The 22139-nt window shown below is 38.4% G+C and overlaps 1 protein-coding gene across 1 annotated transcript in view; it reads right to left on the reverse strand.

The window, feature by feature from the left end:
* Positions 1-22139, reverse strand: part of LOC132344468 (eukaryotic translation initiation factor 2 subunit 3, Y-linked) — a 48591-nt gene that overhangs the window by 2301 nt on the left and 24151 nt on the right. Inside the window, exon 11 of the mRNA XM_059884063.1 lies at positions 10675-10847. Coding sequence (XP_059740046.1) covers positions 10675-10847 — 173 coding nt within the window. The remainder of the gene's footprint in view (positions 1-10674; positions 10848-22139) is intronic.

The raw sequence follows: 22139 nt of genomic DNA on the forward strand, positions 1-22139 counted from the left end.
CTAACCATCCAAGTCAAAGACAAACATGTTAAAACAGCAAGAGAAAATAGAGTCAGTACATAATAACAAATATTCTATAAGATTATCTCTGAATTTCTTAGCAGATATCTTGCAGGCCAAAGGATAACAGGATGATACACTGAAAGTATTAAAGCAAAAAAACTACCAAGCAAGTATGCTAACTTTAAAAATACTTTCAATATTAAGAAATGAAGGTTTTTCACAGATAAAAGCTTCCTGAATTCATTATCAGTATACCTGGTTTTTAAATAAATGCTAAAGGAAATCCTTCAAGTTGAACTGAAAAGATAGTACATAGCCAAAAGATACCTGAAAATGTACCACTCTCTTGGTAAAGCAAACAATATAGACAAACAAAATGGCAATACTTAATTCTGAAGCACAGAATCTATATATCAAATATGTAAAAATTAATAATAAATACCATATACAAAGATATAATTTATCTATCATATCAACAGCCATTAAATGTACAAATAGATCTTTAAAAGAGAGGATGGCATGAATTGGGACTCTAGCACAGAAAGATACACTACCATACATAAAATAGCCAGTGGGACCTTGCTCTATGACTGCTGCTGCTGCTAAGTCACTTCAGTCGTGTCTGACTCTGTGTGACCCCATAGATGGCAGCCCACCAGGCTCCCCAGTCCCTGTGATTCTCCAGGCAAGAACACTGGAGTGGGTTGCCATTTCCTTCTTCAATGCATGAAAGTGAAAAGTGAAAGTGAAGTCGCTCAGTCGTGTCCAACTCCTAGCGACCCCATGGACCGCAGCCTACCAGGCTTCTCCATCCATGGGATTTTCCAGGCAAGAGTACTGGAGTGGGGTGCCATTGCCTTCTCCATGCTCTATGACTAGGGGAGCTCCAATCTGGTACTCTGTGACAATCGAGAAGGGTGGGTTGGGAGGGAATGTGGGAGGAAGTTGATTGAGGAAGGGGACATATTTATATCTATGGCTGATTCACGTTCATGTATGGCAGAAACCAGCACAACACTGTAAAGAAATTATCTTCCAAATAAAAATAAATGAATTAAAAGGAAGAAAAATGTGTGCTTTTGATGTTTACACCAGTTGCAATATAGAAGCAACCTAAGTGGTTTTAGAAAAAGCAGAGGAACCAGAGATCAAATTGCCAACATCCGCTGGATCATCGAAAAAGCAAGAGAGTTCCAGAAAAAAAACAAACCACAGAATATGCACCTCATCATAACTCCCAGTGGAGAAGTAGCCCAGACACTTGCATCTGCCAACAGCGAATGGGGGAGCCTTAGGATGCATGCTTAGGGTAAGGACTGGGCATGAATGCCCTGGGGACAATCCGAGAGAACTAACGTGAGATAGCAACCCAAACTGAGGTACACCCAGAGAAAGGGAAAAAAAAAAAAAGAAAAAGAGAGAAAGAAAAACTTTCCCCTGAAAAGCTCTAACCTGAGGTACAGCCTGGCCTGTTCACAGAACAAAGGATTGAGAGAATACCAAAGGAGAGCTAGCCAGCTGTGGACACGCCCATCCCCACCCCCACCCCCACCCCCCATCCCTGCTCGAGGCAGAGACACAGGCTGGCAACAACCAAAGCCAGAAGGCAAGGGGCAATCTTGGCCCCATAGATGGCATGCTCCACGAAACCATGAGCAGGCTCCCATTTGCTAACCAACTCTGGGATCCTGGACAGCTGACATATGCCAGGAGGGCTGCAGCCAGAGATCAGCTCCCCAGAGAAGACATGTGGAACACCTGAGAAGGCAGTCTTGTTGTGCACCCAAGAAACCAAGTGGCTGGGACCATGCACCACTGCATGGAACAAGATGCACCACCCACCTGGAACAGTGCACTCACCAAACACCAGGTCACCCGAGCTTCTCAGACCTGGAAGGGCACAAAACGCATGCCCAACCAAGTCTGTGCCTTTGTGGAGTACCGGAGAATCTGAACATAAGTAGGTTAGATCTGAGAAAGGCACACAACCCAGGGCCTACTTTGGACAGTTCCCCTGCAGAGCAACCTGCAGCCTAAGCACTGTAGACAGAGAAAGTACACACACCGTGAGAGGCTCAAAACCCAGTGTGGTCCATGCACTGCGATTACTCACCACACATACCAGTGATACTTGTTTGCACTGTTCCTCCCTCCCCACAGCACAACTGATCAAATGAGCCTAAATAAGTGACCACCTTCTCCGCCCTGTGTCATGGAGGAAATTAGACACTGAAGAGACTGGCAAACAGAGGAAGTCAAAAAAAAAAAAGAGGGAACCACTCGGGAACTGACAGATGCAAGAGATTAAAACCCTGTAGTTAGCATTGATTAAGCATTGGAAGACGCCTACAGACCTTGAGAAGAAACAGAAGCTGGAACAAGGAACAACCTGAAACTGAACACACCCCACACTGCTCTGAACTGCTCCAGAGAAATTCCTAGATATATTTTTATTATCATTTTTAAATTAAAAAAAATTTTTAACTTATTCTTTAATTTTCATTTTTATAACCTATTATGGTTTTTCCAGTGGTCTTGTATGGATGTGAGAGTTGGACTGTGAAGAAAGCTGAGCACCAAAGAATTGATGCTTTTGAACTGTGGTGTTGGAAAAGACTCTTGAGAGTCCCTTGGACTGCAAAGAGATCCAACCAGTCCAGTCTGAAAGAGATCAGCCCTGGAATTTCTTTGGAAGGAATGATGGTAAAGCTGAAACTCCAGTACTTTGGCCACCTCATGCGAAGAGTTGACTCATTGGAAAAGACTCTGATGATGGGAGGGATTGGGGGCAGGAGGAAGAGGGGACGACAGAGGACGAGATGGCTGGATGGCATTACTGACTCGATGGACATGAGTATGAGTTAACTCCGGGAGATGGTGATGGACAGGGAGGCCTGATGTGCTGAGATTCATGGGGTCACAAAGAGTCAGACGTTACTGAGTGACTGAACTGAAATGAACCTTGCCAAGAAAAGACCCTATTTTTAAAGCAAATTTCATATATATTTTTTAATAGTTTTTGTGATTGATCTTGTTTGTATTTTTAATATTGTATTTTTCAGAGTCTAACCTCTAGATTTTTAATCTTTGCTTTTTGGTATTTGCTATCAATTTTGTACCCTTAAAAATCTAATCTTCAGTATCCATTTTTGCCTAGGGGTATGAGTGCTGGCTTGATTCCTCTCTCACCTTTTGACTCTCCCTTTTCTCCCCCAGGTCACCTCTATCTCCTCTCTCCCCCTTCTCTTCTCTACTTAACTCTGTGAATCTCTCTGGGTATTCCAGGCTGTAGACAACACTTAGGGAACTGATTACTGGCTAGATTGGCCTCTCCCCTTTTGAATCCACCCCTCTTCTCCTACTAGTTAGCTCATCTCCCTCCTCCCTCTATTCTTCTCCATGTCACTCTGTGATCTGGTTGTCCTTCATTGTGGAGAATCTTTTCACCATTAACCTAGACATTCTATCATCTGTGTTGTACGCATGGAGAAGTCTTGACACTACTGCAAGAGTAAGACTGAAAAGTCAGAGGCAGGAAGCTTAAATCCAAAACTTGAAAACACCAGAAAACTCTGATTCCGAGAACATTAATTGAAAAGAGCTCAACCAAAAGCCTCCATACCTACACAGAAATCAAGCTCCACCCAAGAGCTAACAAGTTTCAGAGCAAGACATACCATGCTAATTCTCTAGTAACCCAGGAACATAGACCTGAGCATTAAAATACAAGCTACCCAAAGTCATTCCAAACCTACAGACACCTCAATACTCACTACTGGACATTATCTGTTCTCCAGACAGAACAAATACAACTCCACCCACCAGAACAAAGACACAAGCTTTCCTAACCAGGAAAACATGATAAGCCACTAGTCCAACTCCAACCACAGGGAGCAACCTCCACAATAAAGAGGAACCACAAACTTCCAGCATACAAAAAGGCCACCCCAAACCCAGCAATCTAAACAAAATGAAAAGGCAGAGAACTACTCAGCAGGTAAAGGAACATGATAAATGCTGACCAAACCAAACCAAAGAGGAGGAGATAGGCAGTCTACCTGAAAAAGAATTCAGAATAATGAGAGTAAAGATGATCCAAAATCTTGAAAACAAAGTGGAGTTACAGATAAACAGACAGGAGAAAAGGATTGAGGAAATGGAAGAAATGTTTAACAAGGACCTAGAAGAAATAAAAAAGAGTCAATCAACATTGAATAATGCAGTAACTGAGATCAAAAGCTCTCTGGAGGGAAGCAACAGTAGAATAACTGGGGCAGAAGATAGGATAACTGATGTAGAACATAGAATGGTAGAAATATAAATGAAGCAGAGAGGAAAAAAGAATTAAAAGATATGATGACAACCTCAGAGACCTCTGGGAGGATGCTAAATGCCCCAACATTCGAATCATAGGAGTCCCAAAAGAAGAAGACAAAAATAAGGCCATAATAAAATACTAGAGGAGATAACAGTTGAAAGCGTCCCTAAAATGGAGAAGGAAATAGCCACCCAAGTCCAAGAAACCCAGAGAGTCACCAACAGGATAAACCCAAGGCGAAACACCCCAAGACACATATTAATCAAATTAACAAAGATCAAACACAAAGAACAAATATTAAAAGCAGCAAGGGAAAAACAACAAATATCACACAAGGAGAGTCCCATAAGGATAAAGCTGATCTTTCAATAGAAACACTTCAGGCCAGAGAGGAATGGCAAGACATACTTAAAGTCATGAAAGAGAAAAATGTACAACCCAGATTACTATACCCAGCAAAGATCTCATTCAAATATGAAAGAGAAATCAAAAGCTTTATAGACAAGCAAAACTTAAGAGAATTCAGCACACCAAACCAACTATTCAAAAAATGATAAAGGACATTCTCTAGACAGGAAACACAGAAGAGGTTTATAAACACAAATGCCGCAACCAAAAGACAAAGACTGGCTGAAAAGATATAAAAGCAAGACCCCTACATACGCTATCTACAAGAGACCCACCTCAAAACCACGGACTATTACAGACTGAAGGTGAAGGGCTGGCAAAAGGTATTACATGCAGATAGACACCAAAAGAAGGAAGCAGTAGCAATATTTTTATCAGTTACAATAGACTTTGAAATCAGGCCAAGAAAAGAGACAAACAAGGACACTAAATAATGATCAGAGGATCAATCCAAGAATATATAACAACCATAAATAAATATGCACCCAACAAAGGAGCACAGAAATACGTAAGGCAAATGTTAACAAGTATGAAAAGGGAAGTTATGAGTAACACAATAATAGTGAGAGACTTTAATACCCAATCACACCTGTGGATAGAAAACCAAGAAGAAAACTAGCAAAGAAACACAAAATTTAAATGACATTTCACCCAAAAACAATGAACTTCACCTTTTTCTCCGGTGCACACGGAACATTCTCCAGGATAGATCACATCCTGAGCCATAAATCAAGCACTGATAATGAAATCATTTCAAGTATAGTTTCTTATCACGATGTGGTAAGATTAAATGTCAACTGTAGGAAAAAAACTATTAAAAATACATACATATGGAGCCTAAACATCAAGCTTGTGAAAAAAAACAACAAATCACAAAAGAAATCAAAATATACATAGATCAGATGAAAATGAACACAGTAACCCAAAACCTAATGGATTCAGTAAAAGCAGTGCTAAGAGAAAGGTTCATAGCAATACAAGCTTACCTCTAGAAACAAGAGAAAAATAAATAACCTAACTTTACACCTAAAGAAAAAGAAGAAATGAAGAACCCTAGGGTTAGCAGAAGTTTCCTTCTAAAATTTAGTGATGTTTCCTTCACTAAAAATTATAGCAGAAATAAATGCAAAAAAAGAAACAAAGGAGACTATAACAAAAATCAACAAAGCTAAAAGCTAGTTCCTTGAGAAGATAAACAGACAAACCATTAGCCAGACTAATCAAGAAAAAAAGGGAGAAAATCAAATCAACAAAATCAGAAATGAAAATGGAGAAATCACAACAGATAACACAGAAATACAAAGAATCATGAGACTACTATCAGCAATTATATGACAATAAGATGGAAGAATAAATAAAACTTCCAATAAAACTTGGAAGAAATGGAAGAATTCTTGGAAAAGTATAACCTTCCAAAACTGAGCTAGGCAGAAACAGAAAATCTTAACAGACCCATCACAAGCACAGAAATTGAAACTGTAATAAAAAATCTTTCAACAAACAAAAGCCCAGGACCAAATGCCTTCACAGGTAAATTCTATCAAAAATTTAGAGAAGAGCTAACACCTATCTTACTCAATCTCTTCCAGAAAATTGCAGAGGAAGGTAAACTACCAAACTCATTCTATGAAGCCACCATCACCCTAATACCAAAACCAGACAAACATGCCACAAAAAAAGAAAACTACAGGCCAGTATCACTGATGAACACAGATGAAAAATCCTCAACAAAATTCTAGTGAACAGAATCCAACAACATATTAAAAAGATCATACATCATGACCAAGTGGGTTTTATTCAAGGGATGCAAGGATTCTTCAATATTTGCAAATCAATGTGATATACCACATTAACAAATAGAAAGATAAAAAAACGTATGATTATCTCAATAGATACAGAGAAATCCTGTAATAAAATTCAACACCCATTTATGATAAAAACCCTCCAGAAAGCAGGCACAGAAAGAACATACCTCAACATAATAAAAGCCATATATGAAAAACCCAAAGCAAACATTCTTCTCAATGGTGAAAAACTGAAAGCATTTCCCCTAAAGTTAAGGAACAAGACAAGGGTACCCAATCTCACCACTATTATTCAACATAGTTTTAGAAGTTTTAGCCACAGCCATCAGAAAAGAAAAAGAAATAAAAGGAATTCAGATTGGAAAAGAAGAAGTCAAACTCTATTTGCAGATGACATGATCCTCTATATAGAAAACCCTAAAGACACCACCAGAAAATTACTAGAGCTAATCAATGAATACAGTAAAGTTGCAGGATATAAAATTAACAGAGAAATCCCTTGCATTCCTACACACTAACAATGAGAAAACAGAAAAAGGAATTAAGGAAACAATTCCATTCACCATTGTGACAAAAATAATAAAATACTTTGGACTAAATCTACCTAAAGAAACAAAAGACCTATATATAAATATAAAACATTGATGAAAGATATCAAAGAGGACACAAATAGATGGAGAAATATACCATGTTCATGGATAGAAGAACAAATACAGTGAAAATGAATATACTACCCAAATGCAATCTATACATTCAATGCAATCCCTATCAAGCTACCAATGGTATTTTTCACAGAGCTAGAACAAATAATTTCACAATTTGTATGGAAATACAAGAAACCTTGAAAAGCCAAAGCAATCTTGAAGAATAAGCATGGAACTGGAGGAATCAACTTGCCTGACTTCAGGTTATACTACAACAGCTACAGTCATCAAGCCAGTATGGTACTAGCACAAAGTCAGAAATATAGATCAATGGAACAAAATAGAAAGCCTAGAGATAAATCCACACACCTAAGGACACCTTAACTTTGACAAAAGGAGACAAAACTATACAATGGAGAAAAGACAATCACTTTAACAAGTGGTTCTGGGAAAACTGCTCAACCACTTGTAAAAGAATGAAACTAGAACACTTTCTAACACCATACACAAAAAATAAACTCAAAATGGACTAAAGATCTAAATGTAAGACCAGAAACTATAAAACTCCTAGAGGAAAACATAGGCAAAACACTCTCTGACATAAATCACGGCAGGATGCTCTATGACTCACCTCCCTGACTAAAAGCAAAAATAAACAAATGGGACCTAATTAAAATTAAAAGCTTTTGCACAACAAAAGAAACTATAAGCAAGATGAAAAGACAGTCTTCAGAATGGGAAAAAATAATAGCAAATGAAGCAACTGACAAAGAATTAACCTCAAAAATATACAAGCAGCTCATGCAGCTCAATAACAGAAAAATAAACGACCCAATAAAAAAAGGGCCAAAGAACTAAACAGACATTTCTCCAAAGAAGACATATAGATGGCTAACAAATGCATGAAAAGATACTCAACATCACTCATTATCAGAGAAATGAAAATCAAAACCACAATGTGGTACCATTTCATGCCAGTCAGAATGGCTGCTATCCAGAAGTCTACAAATGATAAATGCTGAAGAGGGTCAGAGAAAAGGGAATCCTCTTAAACTGTTGGTGGGAATGCAAACTAGTACAGCGACTATGGAGAACAGTGTGGAGATTCTTTTAGAAGTGGCATACAACCCAGCAAGCCCACTGCTGGGCATACACATTGAGGACACCAGAATTGAAAGAGACATGTGTACCCCAATGTTCATTGCAGCACTGTTTATAATAGCCAGGACATGGAAGCAACCTAGATGTCCATCAACAGATGAATGGATAAGAAAGCTGTGGTACCTATAACAATGGAATATTACTCAGCTATTAAAAAGAATGCATTTGAATCAGTCCTAATGATGTGGATGAAACTGGACCCTATTAGACGAGTGAAGTAAGTCAGAAAGAAAAACACCGATACAGTATACTAACACATATATATGGAATTTAGAAAGATGGTAACCATGACCCTGTATGTGAGATAGCAAAAGAGACACAGATGTAAAGAACAGACTTTAGAACTCTGAGAAAGTGAGGGTGGGATGATTTGAGAGAATAGCATTGAAACATGTATATTACCGTATGTGAAATAGATCGCCAGTCCAGGTTCAATGCATGAGACAGGATACTCAGGGCTGGTGCACTGGGATGACCCAGAGGGATGGGATGGGGAGGCAGGTGGGAGGGAGGGTCAGGATGGGGAACACATGAATACACATGGCTGATTCATGTCAGTGTATGACAAAAACCACCACAATATTGTAAAGTAATTAGCCTCCAATTAAAATGATTAATATACCAAAAAAAAAACAAAACACATGGTAACAAAGATAAAGAGAATTGAAGCAATCAAAGTGAGTCATGATCATCAAAATGAAAAACATTAGGAGTTCCCAAGTGGTCCAGTAGTTGAGAGTTTACCTGGCAGTGCAGGAAAGACACATTCATCCCTATCCAAGAATTCGTACATGCTGCAGAGGAACTAAGCCTGTGCACTATAACCACTTAAGCTAGTGGTCTAGAGCCTTCGAGATATAACTACTTAGCCCAGATGTTGGAACTACTAAGCCCAAGCACCACAATGAAAAGTAGCCCCTGCTCACCACAACTAAAGGAACCTCCTGCACAACAAAAACCCAGTACAACAAAAAATAAATAAACTTTTTAAATGTATATTCAAAACCAAAAAACAGTAATGGATCGTAACCAACTGAGTAACCTACACACCTTTGAATCTACATTATAGTATCTAAATAAATAAAAAAAGAGAACTGGCAAATGATAAATGTGCAAAAGCAACACACAGTGAAGATCAATCCCAGAGAGAAAATCAAGCAAAAATAATCAGGTGGGAAAGGGGTAGGCAATTTAATGAGAAGCAGGCTAACTGCAATCCCATCAAGGGTTCTCCCAATAGACAATCAAAAAAAAAACACCTTACAACAGAAAAATCAGATGGCTTATAGGAACAAAATTAACCTCTCTAACCAAGTATAGCCACATATTCTGTGGGGCCTTTATGATAAGGACATAACACAAACTATAAACCAATATGGACTATGATATAATGTAAATGTAATATGATAAAGTATCAAACTGAAATTGAGAAAGATTATATAAACTAACTGATTTGTATGTACTATTGAAATTTTAATTCATGTTAAGACAAGAAAAAGTTCCATATTAAAGAGAGTACAGGAGGGGATTCACTGGCAGTCCATTGATTAACACTCTGTGCTTCCACTTCAGGAGAAGGTCCAGGTTTAATTGATCCCTAGTTGGGGAGGTTCCACATGCCATGAAGTACACAAGGTGAGAAGAAAAAAATGAAGGAAAGAAGGAACCCAAATGTGCACACTTATGGAAATGAAAATGGAAAGGAAATACATGATACTGGGCTGAAGAAAGGAAAAGTCAGTAAAGGACAATGTTAAGACAGATAACAAAATTGAAAATAAAACTGTAGGTTTTATATTCTGCCAATGTTAAAATCGTTGAACTAGTTGAATAAGAGAATATGCTTATTCTTACTAAGAATTCCAGACTATACTACCTACTAAGTTATTTTGAAAAAAATAAGGTATATATAAATATGTATATATATATATACACACACATATACATATGTATATATGTATAGACACATGCACATGTAGTAATATGAATGAGTAATATGATATACAATATGAATAATAAGAAAATGAATGATGTATCTATTTAAAAAGTCAAAGAAAACAGATTAATTCTGAATTGTTTGATTTTATACAAACTATGTTTGAGACTAAATGAAAGCCAGTTTCAGTAAATGGGGTAAAAACTGAAATGTAGCTTTACACAGAAGGTAGAAAGGATAGATTTTAGTGATTCATATACACTGCTGAGTTAAGCCTTGAGAAGCACTGAATTCAAGGAAAAGAGTTTGTACCTGTACATGCATACACCATTAAGAACAAATATACCACAACAAAATGTGTATTGTTTTGAAATGAAAAGTGAAAGTTGACAAACGTACCGCCAATGTTTCTCAACTCTTCGGCTAAGGGCTATTTTTTCTCCCACTTCTGTGCACACAGGATTAGTGAGAACTATTTTACCCAAATCAGCTTTGACGGCACTAACTCTTCCTCCTGTTGAAAGGGATCCTATGTTCACCATGAGCACTTCATTCTTGGACAACTTTTGTACCTTGGTGGAGGGGGGAAAAAAATCTTTAAATAAAGGAAGTACTTTACAAAATAAAGTAAGAATTTACTAAATAACTGCTGGATATAAGCTATGAAGGAAAAAAATTCTGCACTATTTATACATCCTACAAGTGTCAAAAAAAAGTTTATTATTTAGCACTTACTGAATACAAACAGGGTCTAAGTTACTCAGTAAAGCATACATCAATGAAACAAATCCTGAAGAGATTTAAGACAAAAGGTATCTACCACATTCTTAAAAAACATACCAAGGTAAGAATAACATAACACATAGTTTAGCAGGTTCTGAAGGCCTAATTCCATTCATATATAACTAGGCACTTAAACTTCCTGGTCTCTGTAAAACTGAGTAATACCTACTACCATAATTATTAGCAATTATACTGCTACACCGGAGAAGGTGATGGCACCCCACTCCAGTACTCTTGCCTGGAAAATCCCATGGATGGAGGAGCCTGGTAGGCTGCAGTCCATGGGGTAGCTAAGAGTCAGGTACGACTGAGCAACTTCACTTTCACTTTTCACTTTCATGCATTGGAGAAGGAAATGGCAGCCCACTGCAGTGTTCTTGCCTGGAGAATCCCAGGGACGGGGGAGCCTGGTGGGCTGCCGTCTATGGGGTCACACAGAGTCGGACACGACTGAATCGACTTAGCAGCAGCAGCAGCAGCATACTGCTAAACAGGCTTTCCGGGTAACTTAAACAGTAAAGAATCTGCCTGCAATGTGGGAAACCTGGGTTTGATTCCTGGATCAGGAAGATACCCTGAAGAAGGGTATGGCAACCCACTCCAGCATTCTTGTCTAGAAAATTCCAAGACCAGACAAGCCTGTAGGGCTATGGTCCATAGGGTTGCAAACAGTCAGACACGACTGAGTGACTAACACTTTCACCCTGCTAAACAATCTCTTCCAACAATACAAGAGAAGACTCTAGATGTGAACGTTACCAGATGGTCAATACCAAAACCAGACTGATCACATTCTTTGCAGTCAAAGACAGAAAAGTTCTATAAAATCAACAAAAAGAAGACCTGCAGCTGATTGTGGCTCAGATCATGAATACTTTTTGACAAAATGAGATTTAAATTGAAGAAAGTAGAGAAAACCACTAGGCCGTTCACGTATGACCTACACCAATTTCCTTAAGATTATATAGTGGAAGTGACAAACAGATTCAAGGGATTAGATTGGACAAATTGCCTGAAGAACTATAGACAAAGGTTTGTAACACTGTATAGGAGGTGGTGACTAAAATTATTCCCAAGAAAAAGAAATGCAAGAAGGTAAAGTGGTTGTCTGAAGCCTTATAAATAGCTGAGAAAAGAAGTGAAAGTCAAATGAGAAACTGAATAGACATATCCATCTGAACACACAGCTTCAGAGAACAGCAAGGAGAGATAAGAAAACCTTAAATGAACAATGCAAAAACTAGAGGAAACCAAAAGACAGGAAAGACTAGAGACCTCTTCAAGAAAATTGAGAGCAAGGAAAAATTCATGCAAGGATGGGTACAATAATGGACAGAAATGGCAAGAACCTAACAGTAGCAGAAGAGAATAAGAATATATGACAAGAATACACAGAAGAGGCAGAGAGGTCCCATGATGGTGGGAGGAATAGGATAGGGAGACCACTTTCTCCCCCAGAGATCCATCAAAAGATCAAATGAACGTAGAGCAACTTCCACAAACCAACTTCTGAGTGCTAGTGGAGAACACCAGATACCAGAAATGAAAGGTAATCTTTTCAAAAGAAGGTAGGACAAAAGATAACAGATGAAAAGAGAGACAAGGGATTAAGGGACAGAGACCTCACCTGGGGAGGGAGTCATATAGGAGTTTCCACACAATAGGAAACCCTATCACAGAGGGGGTCAGTGAAGAGCTCTGGAATCTCCAAGGGCAATATAACAGGAAAAAAAAAAAAAAAAAAGCACAGACTTTTCGCACCAAGCTGCATTACAAGCAGAAAAGCAAAAAGCTCAAACACTCACTTCTGCCAAAATACAGTAGGGGCTGGGCAAGGCATGGCCTGCATCACTGGTCTTTAGGATAAGTACCAGGCTCAAGTGCTCAGAGGACAATTTGAGGGGGCTAACGTGACACAGTTCTCCCCGGGAACTCCAGAGAAACAAAGAAAAAAAAGACCTTTCCAGGGACTCTACATCTCACTGTGACCCCTGGCACAATCACAGAACAAAGGATTGCACCCTAGGGAATACCAAGAAGAGTAAGCCTCCTGCCAATGGCCCTCCCTCTCTGGAGGCTGACAGGCAGGTACACCACAGCCAGAGGCAGGAGGCAAGGGGCCTCTGCAATCTCAACCCCAGATACTTCTCCCACCAAGCTATGACCAGGCTGCCAGTCACTAACCATATCTTCCTGGGACCCTGGATGCTTCATATCTGCCATGAGTATTACAACCTAAGACCAGTTACTCTAAAGAGATACAACGCACACCTGAGACTAAGCCCTTGCAGCACACCCAGAAAACCAAGATGCTGGGACCAGGGAGATGCATGAGACACACTGCCCACCTGGGTCTGTGTGCTCATGGAACATCCAGGAGTACGTGCCTGAGAGGCTTGGACCTGGGAAGTGCACGAAACCAAGGGCCTTCCCGGGACAGGGTCCTTGCAGAGGACCCGGGAGACTAATATGGACCTGGAAAGTACACAGCAGTTTGGGCTGCAGCAACCTCTATGTGGTCCATTCACTGTGAGCACTCCCCACACATTCCATCAGTGTTTGCCTGCAGTGTGTGTGTTGCTTTCCACAACACAATTGAGCAAGTGAGCTTGAATAAATGGTCACCTTTGCCCCTTCAAGTCAGGGCAGAGATTAGACACTGAAGAAACTTACAAACACAGCAGGCCAAAATAAGCAAAGAAGGGGGAACCACCTGGCAGCGGCAGATACAATAGATTAAAATCCAGCGGATAATCTGAGACTGTGCATCTAAGGGTCAAGAACAGACTTTGAGAACAAGTACAAGCCAGAATAACAGATTATTTGACACTTAACTGACCCCACATAGCCCACAAAAGCTCCAGAGAAATTCCTGTATACATTTCACTATCATTTTTAATTTTAAAAAAGAAAATGTTCTTTATTATCTCCTTAACTTTCATATTTGTAGTCTATTACCTTTCTTTAAAAAAAAGCCCCTTTTTAAACAAACTCCATACAAATATTTTTATTTTTATGACAGAATGTTATATATTTTTTATATTGTACTTTATTGTACTATACTGAGAGTCTAATTTCTATCCTAGTTTTTTAATCTTTGCTTTTTGATATTTGTTATTAATTTTGAGCCTTTAAGAGTCTATTTTGTAGTACCCATTTTCATTTAGGCATTCAACTGCTGTCTTGATTGCTCTCAGTTCAGTTCAGTCCAACTCTTTGTGACCCCATGAATAGCAGCACATCAGGCCTCCCTGTCCATCACCAACTCCGGGAGTTCACTGAGACTCAGGTCCATCGAGTCAGCGATGCCATACAGCCATCTCATCCTCTGTCATCCCCTTCTCCTCCTGCCCCCAATCCCTCCCAACATCAGAGTCTTTTCCAATAAGTCAACTCTTCGCATGAGGTGGCCAAAGTACTGGAGTTTCAGCTTTATCATCATTCCTTCCAAAGAAATCCCAAGGCTGATCTCCTTCAGAATGGACTGGTTGGATCTCCTTACTATCCAAGGGACTCTCAAGAGTCTTCTCCAACACCACAGTTCAAAAGCATCAATTCATCGGCGCTCAGCTTTCTTCACAGTCCAACTCTCACATCCATACATGACCACTGGAAAAGCCATAGCCTTGACTAGACGAACCTTTGTTGACAAAGTAATGTCTCTGCTTTTCAATATGCTATCCAGGTTGGTCATAACTTTCCTTCCAAGGAATAAGTGTCTTTTAATTTCATGGATGCAATCACCATCTGCAGTGATTTTGGAGCCCCAAAAAATAAAGTCTGACACTGTTTCCACTGTTTCTCCATCTATTTCCCATGAAGTGATGGGACCAGATGCCATGACCTTCGTTTTCTGAATGTTGAGCTTTAAGCCAACTTTTTCACTCTCCACTTTCACTTTCATCAAGAGGCTTTTGAGTTCCTCTTCACTTTCTGCCATAAGGGTGGTGTCATCTGCATATCTGACGTTATTGATATTTCTCCCAGCAATCTTGATTCCAGCTTGTGTTTCTTCCAGTCCAGCGTTTCTCATGATGTACTCTGCATATAAGTTAAATAAGCAGGGTGACAATATACAGCCTTGACGAACTCCTTTTCCTATTTGGAACCAGTCTGTTGTTCCACATCCAGTTCTAACTGTTGCTTCCTGACCTGCATACAGATTTCTCAACAGGCAGATCAGGTGGTCTGGTATTCCCATCTCTTTCAGAATTTTCCACAGTTTATTGTGATCCACACAGTCAAAGGCTTTGGCATAGTCAATAAAGCAGACATAGATGTTTTTCTGGAACTCTCTTGCTTTTTCCATAATCCAGCAGTGTTGGCAATTTGATCTCTGGTTCCTCTGCCTTTTCTAAAACCAGCTTGAACATCAGGAAGTTCACAGTTCACATACTGCTGAAGCCTGGCTTGGAGAATTTGGAGCATTACTTTACTAGCGTGTGAGATGAGAGCAATTGTACGGTAGTTTGAGCATTCTTTGGCATTGCCTTTCTTTGGGACTGGAATGAAAACTAACCTTTTCCAGTCCTGTGGCCACTGCTGAGTTTTCCAAATTTGCTGGCATATTGAGTGTAGCACGTTCACAGCATCATCTTTCACGATTTCAAAGAGCTCAACTGGAATTCCATCACCTCCACTAGCTTTGTTCATAGTGATGCTTTCTAAGGCCCACTTGACTTTGCATTTCAGGATGCCTGGCTCTAGGTCAGTGATCATACCATCGTGATTATCTGGGCCGTGAAGATCTTTTTTATACAGTTCTTCTGTGTATTCTTACCATCTCTTCTTAATATCTTCTGCTTCTGTTAGGTCCATACCATTTCTGTCCTTTATCAAGCCCATCTTTGCATGAAATGCTTCCTTGGTATCTCTAATTTTCTTGAAGAGATCTCTAGTCTTTCCCATCGTTGTTTTCCTCTATTTCTTTGCATTGATTGCTGAAGACGGCTTTCTTATCTCTTCTTGCTATTCTTTGGAACTCTGCATTCAGATGTTTATATCTTTCCTTTTTTCCTTTCCTTTTTGCTTCTCTTCTTTTCACAGGTATTTGTAAGGCCTCCCCAGACAGACATTTTGCTTTTTTGCATTTCTTTTCCATGGGGATGGTCTTGATCCCTGTCTCCTATACAATGTCACGAACCTCAGTCCATAGTTCATCAGGCATTCTATCTATCAGATCTAGGCCCTTAAATCTATTTCTCACTTCCACTGTATAATCATAAGGGATTTGATTTAGGTTATACCTGAATGGTCTAGTGGTTTTACCTACTTTCTTCAATTTAAGTCTGAATTTGGCAATAAGGAGTTCATGATCTGAGCCACCCCCTCTAACTCTCCCTTTTCTAGACCTCGTCATTTCTATCTCCCTGTTTCCTCTTCTCTATGTAATTCTGTGAACTTCTCTGCATATTCCTGGCTGTGAAGAGTTGTTTCAATATTAACCTTGGGGTTTTGTCTTTAGTGCTGTGAGGACAGAGAAGCTTTAATGCTACTGTAGGAGGGGGACTCAAACACAAAGATGGAGGCTCAACACCAGAACTTTAGACCATTATAGAACTTCTGACCCCAAGGAACATTAATAGACAAGAGCTTACCCAAAACTCTCTACGCCTACACTAAAAACAAGCTTCACCAAAGAGCCATCAAGTTCCAATGCAAGTTCCAATATAGCAAGTTCCAATACAAGATATCTCACACATCACATCAAATCCACAGATACACCAAAACTCACTACTGGACACTTCCTTGCCCTACAGAGAGACATTGTCCAGCTCCATTCAACAGAACACAAAACAAGTTCCCCCAAGCAGGAAACCTTCACAAGTAAAGGTCCAACCCCACACACAGGATCCAACCACACCCACAATAAGAGGAATTACAACCCTGCAGCCTACAGAAATGAGACCCCAAACACAGCAAACTAAACAAAATGAGAAGGCAGAGAAATATCCATTAGGTGAAGGAACATGATAAAAATTAACCAAACCAAACAAAAGAGGAGAAAAGGAGTTTACCTGAAAAATAATTCAGAGTAATAATAGTAAAGGTACTCCAAAATCTTGAAAACAAAATTGAGTTACAGACAAACTATAGACTCATATTAAGAAGATAAAAGAAAAACATGAATATAGTATACTAACACATATATATGGAATTTAGAAAGATGGTAACAATAACCCTGTGTACGAGACAGCAAAAGAGACACTGATGTATAGAACAGTCTTATGGACTCTGTTGCAGAGGGAGAGGGTGGGAAGATTTGGGAGAATGACATTGAAACATGTATAATATCATGTATGAAATGAGTTGCCAGTCCAGGTTCCTTGCACGATACTGGATGCTTGGGGCTAGTGCACTGGGAAGACCCAGAGGGATGGTATGGGGAGGGAGGAGGGAGGAGGGTTCAGGATGGGGAACACATGTATACCTGTGGTGGATTCATTTTGATATTTGGCAAAACTAATACAATTTGTAAAGTTTAAAAATAAAATAAAATTTAAAAAAAAGAAATGTTTAACAAGGACCTAGAAGAAATAAAGAAGAGTCAATCAGTAATGAACAATGTAAAACTGATTAAAACACTCTGGAGGGACTCAAAAGAAACCAAAAGAACTCTGAAGCAAAAGAAAGGATAGATAAGTGAACTAGAAGATACAATGGTGGAAATAAATGAAGCAGAGCAGAAAAAAGAATAAAAAGAAATGAGGACAACCTCAAAGACCTCTGAGACAATATTAAATGCCCCAACATTCGAATCACAGGGTCCTAGGAGAAGACAAAAGGAAAGGGCGTGAGAAAGTATTTGAAAAGATTATAGTCAGAAAACTTCCCTAAAATTGGGAAGGAAACAAAAACCAAGTACAAAGAGCCCAGAGAGTCCCATACAAGATAAACCCCAGGCAAAACATACCAAGACTCATATTAATCAAACTAACAACAATTAAACATAAAGAGCAAATATTAAAAGCAGCAAGAGAAAAGCAACAAATAACATACTAGTGGATTCCCGTAAGGATAACATCTGATCTTTCAACAGAAACTCTGCAAGTTAGAGGGAATGACACTACATACTTAAAGAGATGAAAGGGAAAAACCAGAACCAAAATTACTCTACCCAGCAAGGATCTCTTTCAGATTCAAAGGGGGAAATCAGAAACTTTACAGATAAGCAAAAGCTGAGAGAATTCAGCACCACCAAACTAATTCTTCAACAAATGCTAAAGGATCTTGTCTAGACAAGATTGTTAAATGTTTCTAAAAAAGAACCCCAAATAATAAAGTAAATGCTAATGGGAACACACTTATCAATAATTACTTTGAATGTAAATGGATAAAATGCTCCAATCAAAAGACAAAGACTGGCCAAACGGATAGAAAAACAAAACCCCTATATATGCTGTCTCCAAGAGACCAATCTCAAACCCAGGTATACACACAGCCAAAAGTGAGAGGGTGGAAAGAGACAGTTCATGAAATGGAGTGAAAAAAAAAAAAAGCAAGAAAGGCAACACTCAGAGCTTCAAATAAAGGCCTTTATAAGACACAAAGGAGAATACTACATAATGATCAAGAGATCAATCAGAAAAGATCAAAATAATTATATATATATCCAACATAAATAGTACCTCAATACAGAAGGCAAATACTATCAACTATTAAAGGGGAAACTGACAGTAACACAATAATAGTGGGGGACTATAATACCATACTCACACCAAGGGACAGAATATCTGACATAAAAATCAACAAGAAACAAATTTTAAATAATACATTGGACCCATTAGACATAATATCTACCAAGGATTTCATCCAAAAACAATGTATTTCACATTCTTCTCCAGTGCCCACGGATCATTCTCCAGGAGATCACATTCTGGGCCACAAAACAAGGCTTGGTAAATCTTTAAAAACTGCAATCATTTCAATCATCTTTTCAGATCACAATGCTTAAGATTAGATATCAATCACAGGGAGGAAAAAATCTGTAAAACACAAACAAATAGAGACAAAACAACACACTTCTAAATTACCAACAGATCACGGAAGAAATCAGAAATGAAATCAAAATATGCACAGAAACAAATGATGAAAACACAAAAATAAAAAAATATGGGATTCAGGAAAACCTCTGAAGAGGGAAATTCAGAGCAGCACAAGCCTACTTCAAGAAACAAAAGAAACATCAAAGAAACAACGTAACTTTACATGTAAAGCAACTAGAAAAACTGGAAGGAAAAAAAAAAAAAAAACAACACCAAAGTTAGTAGAAGGAAAGAAAAACATAAATACCGGAGAAGAAATAAATGATAAAAGAAATGAAAGAGACTACAGCAAAGATCAGTAAACTAAAAGCTGGTTCTTTGAGAACATAAAATAGACAAACCGTTCATCAGATTTATCAGGAAAAAAGAGCAGATTCAAATCCATAAAATTAAAAAGAAAAAAAATCCAGAAATTAAAATGAACAACAGAGAAAAACAAACTATCATCAGAGACTACTATGAGCAACTATATGCCAACAAAATGTACAACTTGGAGGAAATGGACAAATACTTAGAAAGTTTAACCTTTCAAAACTGAAAAAGAAATAGAATATATCAACACGATAATCACAAGCATGGAAATTAAAACTGTAATCAAAATCTTCCAATATTCAAAAGCCCAGGACAAGATGAAGACATCACAATGGCTATCACAAATTAAGAGAGTTAACACCTATCCTACTGAAACTCTTCCTGAAAACTTCAAAGGAAGAAAAACACACAAACTCATTCAATGAGGCCACCCTTACCCTGACACCAATACCAGACAAAGACGCCACAAAAAAAGATGACTACAGGACAATGTAACTGATAAACATAGATGCAAAAATCCTCATTAAAATTCTATCAAACAAAATCCACAAACATATTAGAAAGATCAGACATCATGTCAACTGGGTGTGCTTCCAGTGATGCCAAGGATTCTTCAATATTTGCAAATCAATCAATGCAATAACATATTAACAAAATGAAAGATACAACTATATGATTATTTTAATAGATGCAAAGGTACCCTGTGACAAAATTCCACACCTTTTTATGATGAAAACTCTCCAGAAAGTAGGCATAGAAGGAACATATCTCAACATAATAAAAGCTATATATGACAAACCCACAGCAAACACTAACGTCAATGGTGCAACACTGAAAGCATTTACTCTAAAATCAGGAACTAGACAAGGGTGCCCACTCTCATCAATTCTATTCAACAGTTTTGGAAATTCTAGTCACAGCAATCAGAGAAGAAAAAGAAATAATAGAAATCACAGGAATCCAGATTGGAAAAGAAGCTGAACTCTCATTATTTGCAGATGATATGATCCTCTACATAGAAAACCCTAAAGATGTCACCAGAAAACTACTAGAGCTTATCAATGAATATAGTAAAGTAGCTGCTAAGTCGCTTCAGTCATGTCCAACTCTGTGGAACCCCATGGTTGGCAGCTCACCAGGCTCCCCTGTCCCTGGAATTCTCCAGGCAAGAACACTGGAGTGGATTGCCATTTCCTTCTCCAATGCATGAAAGTGAAAAGTGAAAGTGAAGTCGCTCAGTCTGCGACCCCATGGACTGCAGCCTACCAGGCTCCTCCATCCATGCGATTTTCCAGGCAAGAGTACAAGAGTTGGTTGCCATTGTCTTCTCTGAGTAAAGTAGCAGGATATAAAATTGACATACAGAAATTACCTTCCATTCTTATATGCTAACAGTGAAAAATCAGAAAGAGAAATTAAGCAAACAATGCCATTCAACACTGCAACAAAAGGAATAAAATGCTTAGGAATAAATTTACCTAAAGAACCTTAAGACCTATATAGAGGAGACTATAAAACACAGATGAAAGAAATCAAAGATAACACAAATAGATGGAGAAATACAACATGTTGGATTGCAAGAATCAATACAGTGAAAATGAGTATACTACTCAAGCATTTTACTTCTTTTGTTACAATGTTGAATTGGGTTGTTTCCTTAATTTCTCTTTCTGATTTTTCATTGCTAGCATATTCACTGCAATCTCTATCAAACTACCAATGGTATTTTTCAGAGAACTAGACCAAATAATTTCACAATTTATGGAAACATGAAAAGACTCCAAATAGCCAAAGCAATTGAGAAAGATGAAACTGGAGGAATCAACCTTCCTAACTACAGACTACACTACAAAGCTCCAATCATCACCACAGTCTGACACAAAGACAAAATTATAGATCAACAGAATAAAACAGAATATCCAGAAATAAGTCTATGTACCTATGGACACTGTATCTTTGACAAATGAGGCAAAAATATACATTGCAGAAAAGACAGTCTCTTCAACAAGTGGTGCTGGGCAAACTGTCAACTACATGTAAAAGAATGAAATTAGAACATTTTCTAACACCATACACAAAAATAAACTCAAAGTGGATTAAATACCTAAATACAAGATAAGAAACTTTATTTATTTTTTTTTACTTTACAATATGGTATTGGTTTTGCCATACAGATCAGACACTTTAAAACTTCGAGGGGAAAAATCAAGACAGAACACTCTTCAACATAAATCACCACATGCTTTCTATGACCCAACTCCCAGAGTAATGGACAGAAAAACAAAAATACACAAATGGCACCTAATTAAAGGTTTTGCACAATGAAAGAAACTATAAGCAAGGTGTAAAGACAGCCTTCTGAATGGGAGAAAATAACAAGCTGAGAAAGAATTATTATTCAAAATATACCAGCAGCTTATGCAGCTCAATACCAGAAATATGAACAACCCAATTAAAAAATGGGCAAAAGACCTATATAGACACTTCTCCAAAGAAGATACACAGATGACTAATAAAACTCTTTAAAAGATAGTCAACTTCACTTATTATTAGAGAATTGCAAATCAAAACTACAATGAGGTATTATGTCACACTAGTCAGAATAGCCGTCATCAAAAAGTCTACAAATAGTAAATGCTAGAGAGGGTGTGGAGAAAAGGGAACCCTCTTATGCTGTTGATGCAAACGCAAACTGGTATAGCCACTTTGGATAGCAGTGTGGAG

This window comes from Bos taurus, chromosome Y, assembly GCF_002263795.3.
Source record: "Bos taurus isolate L1 Dominette 01449 registration number 42190680 breed Hereford chromosome Y, ARS-UCD2.0, whole genome shotgun sequence".
Classification (NCBI taxonomy): Eukaryota; Metazoa; Chordata; class Mammalia; order Artiodactyla; family Bovidae; genus Bos; species Bos taurus.